This window comes from Odocoileus virginianus, chromosome 6 (assembly GCF_023699985.2).
Source record: "Odocoileus virginianus isolate 20LAN1187 ecotype Illinois chromosome 6, Ovbor_1.2, whole genome shotgun sequence".
Classification (NCBI taxonomy): domain Eukaryota; kingdom Metazoa; phylum Chordata; class Mammalia; order Artiodactyla; family Cervidae; genus Odocoileus; species Odocoileus virginianus.
The window spans coordinates 34,312,487-34,320,758 of record NC_069679.1 but is presented as its reverse complement, the minus strand read 5'-3'; the positions used below and the strand labels follow the sequence as shown (position 1 = coordinate 34,320,758).

General features: G+C 48.0%; 1 protein-coding gene across 1 annotated transcript; it reads right to left on the bottom strand.

Annotated features, from left to right (window-relative positions):
• Positions 1-225: 225 nt before the first annotated feature.
• LOC139035616 (myosin phosphatase Rho-interacting protein-like) lies at positions 226-3,480 on the bottom strand. Its single transcript, XM_070469131.1, is given in 3 exon segments — positions 226-863; positions 926-1,962; positions 1,965-3,480. Coding segments are annotated over 3 exon segments (2,625 nt in total). The 3' UTR covers positions 226-791.
• Between the last annotated feature and the right edge of the window lie 4,792 nt (positions 3,481-8,272).

The following is an 8,272-nucleotide window of genomic DNA, read 5'->3' as shown; positions in this document are numbered from 1 at the left end:
GCTTTTTCATCTTTGTCAAAAATCATTTGAGCATTTTTGTATCTATTTCTGGCTTTTCTCCTCTGTTCTATTAAACTATGTGTCTGTCTTTCCACTAATACCACACAGTCTTGATTTTTGTAACTATACAATAAGTCTTGAAATCAGATAGATGGATTCCTCTCATTTTCTTTTTCTTTTTCAAAGTTCTGTTAGTTATTCTATTGATTTTCCTTTCCACATGCATTTTATTTTATTTTTTTTTTTCCGGGTTTTGTGCAAGATTTAATAAAAAAAACAGACAAAAATAGGAGTGGCTGCTTTCAGCATTTCCCAGGCTGTGAAGGGTTTACCACGACGGTCTGGGGTGCGGCTCTAAGCGCTGTCAGTGGATGTGTAAGAGCTGCTGCCCTCGCCCCAAGCCCACGGGGCAGGTGCAGGCTCAGCCCCACCCTGGACTTCCAGGTCCTCCCTGGGCTGCGAGCTGTCAGCATGGGACCCACAGCACAGCCTCGTGGCCCCTCCTGCCCCGCCTGCGCGCGGGGTGAGACAGAGCTAGCTTATCCCAGGCTGCTGGGCCGTAATACTGACAGGGAGCCAGAGCAAGGCGGGGCAGGCTGCAGAAACCAGGGAAAGCTTGGATGAAGACCCCAGGGAGTGGAGCAAGCCACCCACAGGCCAGTCTCTCATGCATCCGACCACAGTCAATGCAGACAACACCACCAAGAACGAGGACAATAAAAAATGAAGGGATGGACAGGAGTGGCACGGGGGCTGTGGCCGGGAAGTGTGTCCAAGCTGCACGGGAGCAACTAGTCGCGCTCCAGGTCCCGGGACTCAAAGAGCTTCAGGCGATCTTGCACCGTCAGGCCTTCCTTCAGACTCTACACGACAGGGGGCCGGGAAGCGGGTCGTTTCAGTTATCCCATGAGACCTGCTCAATTACGGACTTGGACCTGAGGCCTCTGAGCTGCCGGCCGACACAGGACCTGTCTGTCTTCAGGAAATCGGGATTGCTCTTGGACTTCATGATGTCATATCCGGACACAGGCGGGTTCTCTGGGGACTTCTCACCCAGCGCTTCTGTGGCGGCTTTCAGCTGCTCCTTCAACCTGCTGACGTCACAGTCGGCCTTTGCCCTCACAATGCTGAGTTCTGTGTAGATATCTTTGTACTTGTCACTGGCGTACTTCTTGTCCCGCAATGCCGTCTGTAACTCATCCTTGAGGGAACTGATCTCCTGTTTCAGGTACTGAATTTCTGATTCCTTGACCCTCAACAAGACCTCTAACTCGTAGGCGTCCTTGCCCTGTGTGAGGGGCGAACCAGCGGCCTCGCCACCGGCGTCCCCAGTCAGCAGTGTCCGTAGCCGTGAGATTTCTGCAGCCAGGCGGTTGTTCAGCTCCTGGTTGTGGGCGTTGAGCTCCTGGTTCTCACGCTGGCACTGCCGCAGGGCCTGCCGCTCGGCCTCCAGAGCCTGGGCCAGGTGGGCATTCTCCAGGCACTTCTGCGAATACTGCTCTGAGAGGACCTCCAGTTCACGTTGCACAGACTGCAGCTCCTCCAGGTACTGTCGCCGCAGAGCCTCGACATCTGCATTGACGCTGCTGATCTGGGACCGCTGGCTCTTCTCTAGCTCCCGCTCCATCTCCTCTCGGTGGGCGTTCTTCATGGCTTCAATGGCTGAGATGGTGGCCGCGGTCTCCTCAGCCAGGAGGCGGTCTTTTTCCTCCCGCAGTTTCTCCAGCTCCCGCTGGTGCTGCCTCTGCAAGTCCTCAATCTTCTTCTGGTGTGTCTCTTCCATGGCTGCAAACCCCCGCTCGCACGTGGCCTGCAACACATAGCCCTCCCGGGCGCTCTGCTCCCGGCCCAGAGCCACCCTCAGCTGGTCCTGCAGCAGTCGGTTCTGTTCCAGAAGGTCTGAGGCCTCCTTCTGGCTCTGCTCCAACTCCTTCTCCAGCAGCGAGGTCAGCTCGGGTGTCGGTCGCTGCCATCCTCAGAGGACAGGTGCAGGGGGGCGATGGGCACTTGCTTCTCCTCCCGGAGGGGGGTGGTTTCCACCTGATGCCAGCGCTGCTCGATCTCCACATGCACATTCTGGGTCCTGAGCTCAGCAGCTGTGGGCGGCCCCAGGCCCCGGTCGACCTCCATGCGCAGGGCCACATCCTCTGCACTGGGCCCCTCCACTTCCGGCGTCCCAAAGCGCTTGCGCCGCTCCTCCCGCCGTCGTGCGCGCTCCCGCTCCAGCTCCCCGGGTTCCGCCTCGGCCCGAGAGCCACCAACCCTCTCCTGGGCCAAGGCCTGCTGGATAGGGCGGAACTCGGCCCAGTCGAAGGTCTTGGAGCGGCCCTCACGCCTGCGCTCACGCGCCCGGCTCCTCTTCTGCTCAGGGTCAGGCTCCCCAAGCTCCCCGTCCTGCTTCTCCAGTGGCCTTGTCTCCGAGGGGGAGCCGCTCCGGGCCTTCACCTGTGGCAGTGAGCTCATCACATCCGGGGCAGAGGTCGGGTGGACATGCTTCATGATGGTCTGGATCCAGTTCCTCCGGATTCCAGATGTCATGGCAGAGAGGGTGAAGGCGCCCTCCTTCGTATCGATCTGGAAGCCATAGTTTCTCTGCACTGGGTACTCTGTGACATCACAGCACGTAGACAAGTCGATTTCCCCATCCAAGTCGGCTGCCTCCTCAGCCACAGAGTCCCTGTAGAACCTCAGGCTTTGATCAGCAAGGACAAACCAGTGCTTCTTCCACTGGCCATCCTCATACTGCTTGGTCAGCCAGCCTTTTTTGAAATTCAGCAGGTCGGGCGTCAGGGAGGACTCCGTGGACCTCCTGTCCAGTGGCTTGGCTCTTCGGTGTGGAGACAGGGGGGAGGCCGAGGCGTCTGGGAGAGGAGCTTCGCTGGGGAGGTCCCGCTTCCTAGGAAACGCCCTCTTCTCGCTGCGGCCTTGTCGAGTGTCACTTGAGGCTGAGGGCCCGGCGGACATGTTGGTCTCCATGTGCTCTGCCTTCTCTGTGTCCAGGGCCTCAAACTTCTCTATTACCTGGGACCTCCTGTTGGTGGGGGCACCCGGGCTGGGCGGGGAGAGCGGTGGGGGCAGCTGCTGCTCCTCGGCCTTAACGTCCTGCTTGGTCTTCTCCAGGGAGAAGTAGCCGCTCTCCACCCGGACTTTGCGGCCACAGTCCACGCGGTCACCACTTGTGGTGCTCTCCTCATCTCTGCCCTCAAGCCCTGGCTCCCTCAGGGTGCTTGACACAGGAGGCTGGCCCTGGCTGGGACTCTGAGCTGGACTCGGGCTGCTCCCATCTGGCTGGTCCTTGGCCCTCATTTCTTCCTGCCAGAGTGTGGACTTGGTGGTGGGGATTTTCTTAGCACTGGGGATGCTGCTGCTGCTGCTGGTGACAGCCATCTTGGCCGGCCCTGGCTCCTGTGGTGTGGGGGGCTCCACCTTCCGCTTCTTCTTCTGGTTCTGCTTGTTGGTCCTGGGATAGACTGTGAGCATCTCTCCACATGCATTTTAAAATAAACTTGCCTATATCAGCAAAAACTCTCTTTGAGATTTGGTAGAGGTTGTATTAGATGTCAATCAGTTTGGGAGAATTGACATCTTTACTATAGTGACTTTTCCTAGTTATTTGTTTATTTTAGATTTCCTTGACTTCTGTTATCAGTATTGTGTAATTTTCAGCTTGTAAGTCTTATACATGTTTTCTTAGATTTACAACTAAGTATTTCTTTCCCTTTTTTTGAGTGATTATGCATGTTTGTATCTGTGTTAATTCCTAGTGTATAGCAGTACAGTTGATTTGGTATGTTTACCTTGTAACCTACAACCTTGTAGAAGTCACTTATTCTAAATTTTTGTTGTTGTAGATTCCTTGGGATTTTCTGCATATGTCATCTGCAAGTAGAAACAGTTTTATTTCTTCTTTGTTCTGTATGTATCCCATTTCCTTTTCTTATCTAAGGCACTAAATAGAAATACAGCATTGTGTTGAATAAGAGTGATGACAGTGAGCATCCTGGCTAAGTTCCTGCTTTTAGGGAAAAGGCACTCAGTCTTTCACTATTAAGTATGACGTTAGCTGTAGAATTTTTATAGATGCTCTTTGTCTAGTTGAGGAAGTTCTCTTTTATTTTTTCTAAGAGCTTTTTCCTTAGTATCATGAATGAGCAAATGACTTTTGAATTTGCCAAATGTGTTTTCTGCATTAACTGATATCATCATGTGATATTTTCCCCTTCTTCTTTAGCCTCTTAATATGGTTGCTGCTGCTGCTGCTCAATCGCTTCAGTCATGTCCGACTCTGTGTGACCCCGCGAACAGCAGCCCACCAGGCTCATCTGTCCACGGGATTCTCCAGGCAAGAATACCAGAGTGGGTTGCCATTTCCTTCTCCCTTAATATGGTTAATTGATTGCTTTTCACTCATCAAACCAGCTTGCATTCCTGGAAGAAACCCCGCCTGGTCATTGTGTAAATTTCTTTTTATATATTGCTAAATTAGTTCCAAAGAATAGCAAGGAGATATGAGAAAGCCTTCCTCAGTGATCAGTGCGAAGAAATAGAGGGAAACAATAGAATGGGAAAGACTAGAGAGCTCTTCAAGAAAATTAGAGATACCAAGGGAACATTTCATGCAAAGATGGGCACAATAAAGGATAGAAACGGTATGGACCTAACAGAAGCAGAAGATATTGAGAAGAAGTGGCAAGAATACACAGAAGAACTATACAAAAAAGATCTTCATGACGCAGATAACCACAATTGTGTGATCACTCACCTAGAGTCAGACATCCTGAAGTGTGAAGTCAAGTGGGCCTTAGGAAGCATCACTAAGAAAAAAGCTGGTGGAAGTGATGGAATTCCAGTTGAGCTATTTCAAATCCTAAAAGATGATGCTGTGAAAGTGCTGCACTCAATATGCCAGTAAATCTGGAAAACTCAGCAGTGGCCACAAGACTGGAAAAGGTCAGTTTTCATTCCAATCCCAAAGAAAGGCAATCCCAAAGAATGTTCAAACTACTGCACAATTACACACATCTCACACGCTAGCAAAGTTATGCTCAAAATTCTCTAAGCAAGGCTTCAACAGGATGTGAACCAAGAACTTCCAGATGTCCAAGCTGTACTTAGAATAGGCAGAGGAACCAGAGATCAACTTGCCAACATCCATTGGATTATCGAAAAAGCAAGAGAGTTCCAGAAAAACATCTACTTCTGCCTTATTGCATATGCCAAACCCTTTGACTGTGTGGATCACAACAAACTGTGGAAAATTCTTAAAGAGGTAGGGATACCAGACTACCTTAACTGTGTCCTGAGAAATCTGTATGCAGGTAAAGAAGCAACAGTTAGAACCAGACATGGAACAATGGACTGGTTCCAAAGTGGGAAAGTGGTATGTCAAGGCTGTATATTTTCACCCTGCTTATTTAACTTCTGTGCAGAGTACATCATGCGAAATGCTGGTCTGGATGAAGCACAAGCGGGAATCAAAATTGCCAGAAGAAATATCAATAACCTCAGATATGCTGATGATACAACCCTTATGGCAGAAAGTGAAGAGCAACTAAAGAGCCTCTTGATGAAAGTGAAAGAGGAGAGTGAAAAAGTTGGCTTAAAACTCAACATTCAAAAAACTAAGATCATGGCATCCAGTCCCATCACTTCATGGCAAATAGATGGGGAAACAATGGAAACAGTGGCTGACTTTATTTTGGGGGGTTCCAAAATCATTGCAGATGGTGACTGCAGCCATGAAATTAAAAGATTCTTGCTTCTTGGAAGAAAATCTATGACCAACCTAGACAGCATGTTAGAGATCAGAGACATTACTTTGCCGACAAAGGTTCATCTTGTTAAAGCTATGGTTTTCCAGTAGTCTTGTATGGATGTGAGAGTTGGACCATAAAGAAAGCTGAGCACCAAAGAATTGATGCTTTGAATTGTGGTGTTGGAGAAGTTTCTTGAGAATCCCTTGGACAGCAAGGAAATCAAACTAGTCAATCCTAAAGGAAATCGGTCCTGAATATTCAATGGAAGGACTGATGTTGAAGCTGAAGTTCCAATACTTTGGCCACCTGATACGAAGGACTGACTCACTGGAAAAGACCCTGATGCTAGGAAAGATTGAGGGCAGGAGGAGAAGGGGATGACAGAGGATGAGTTGGTTGGATAACATCACCAACTTGATAGACATGAGTTTGAGTAAGCTCTGGGAGTTGGTGATGGACAGGAAAGCCTGGCGTGCTGCAGTCCATGGGGTCGACTGAGTGACTGAACTGAACTGAATTGAATACTTTTAAGGGCTTCTTTGTATCTGTAATCATAAGGGATAATGGTCTCCAACTCTACCTCTGGGGGTGCCTTTCTTCCCAGGTTCAGGGGTGGCCCATGAGGAATATCAGTGATTGGTTGGTGGTTATGATCATGGTGGTAGCATTTCTTGTTTATCTTTCTCTCTTCACCCCCTTGCCCAGTTAGGATCTATTTTTGGTCAGAAAAGATAAACCACAGACACAGTAAGGTGTGCTGGGGGAGGGTTTGTTGGGTGAGGAGGAAGTGGTGGGAGGGAATCATGATGTAGATCATGATTAGGTGGAGATGAGGCAGTTCTTACCCAGATCTGGGATTTCAACTGTGCTTCAAAGAGAATGTCCCTCCCTTCTCCCCTGCCCCGCTCCCCACCCCACAAACACACAAGTCAGGTTTTAACAGGAAATGGAAAACTTGAAAAAGGTACTGGGAGCACAGGGTATGTTTTCTTTTTTCTCTTTCTTAAGCCCCCACAAAAATAACCTGTGAATCTAAGATCCTGAAAACTGCAATTCAGCCTGGCTAGAAGGAAAACAGATTCCATTTTCAAGTGTTCCAGGAATAAAGCTCTGATGACCCTCTGGCCTCAGCAAAAGCTTTCAGAAAATATAAACTTTATAAAGTTCATGTGCTCATGCCCGTGCTCAGTTCCTCTGTCATGTCTGACTCTTTGCGAGCCTATGGGCTGTAGCCCACCAGGCTCCTCTGTCCTTGGAATTTTCTATGTAGGAATATCAGAGTGGGTTGCCATTTCCTCCTCCTGAGCTTCTTCCTGACCCAAGATCAAACCCACTTCTCTTGCGTCTCTTGCATTGGCAGGCGGATTCTTTATCACTGAGTCACCTAGGAAGCCCTAAACTTTAAAGTTGTTAACTCATTGTTGTGATGGATGTGATGACCCTTTGGATGTACTATTTCCTGTGCTGCTTCTACTTATCTGATTGGCAAGATGAACATTCTCTTGTCATTTTTTTGTGTGTCCTCTGTAAAGAATCTGCCTGCAGTACAAGAGATCGCCTGCAATGCAGGAAACCTGGGTTTGATCCTTGGGTCTGGAAGATCCCCTGGAGAAAAAAAAGGCAACCCCCTCCAGTTTTCTTGCCTGAGAAATCTCATGGATAGAAGTGCCTGGCAGGCTACAGTCCATGGCGTCACAAGAGTCAGACATGACTTAGCGACTAAACCACCACCACCACCCCAGTGCTGTCCATGTCTTTGGGGAACAATTAGAATGTGAATGCTCCTTATCCATTGCTTTTGTAACTAGGTGTTAACATTACTTAACATTTTAAAAATTCTGTGCAAAATAACCTCAGAATAATTTTAATAATAGTGTTTCTTTTAAGTCTTCTCTATTATTTATTGCCAAGTCACAGAATAGAAAAAAGGAATGGAATTTATTTTACATGAGAGCCAATTCAAATCACAAAATTCTGGGGGTTGAACTGAGATTGACCACATATTCAAGTTCATTGCTTTAATAGCTAAAATAAAAATATAGTTATCACTTTTGTCCTATCGAAATCCATTTTGATTATCCCCTGAATTAGCCTCTAAAACACATTAAATGACTAACAAAAATTTACTTAAATTCTCATTTTTGTGTTATGCTTAATTAATAAACACACTAACCAACCCACCAACCCAGCCTATCTCTAAACATGACTGAAGACAAATAAGTAGATTTGGAATGTAAAGGTGCAGTTCCTCAGCTAATGTTATTAGCTTTTGCAAGGCTATTTCACTTTTAGCTCTTCTTCCCATGTGGGGCATGCATGGACTCGTTGGATTTTGTGGGGACTTTCTTTAAGATAGAATATAGAAAAATGTACAAAATTGGGTGCATAGCTTTAAAAGGTGACTGTGTTGAAAGTCCCTTGGACAGAAACTAGATCAAACCAGTCAATCCTAAAGGAAATCAGTCCTGAACATTCATTGGGAGGACTGATTCTGAAGCTGAAGCTCCAATACTTTG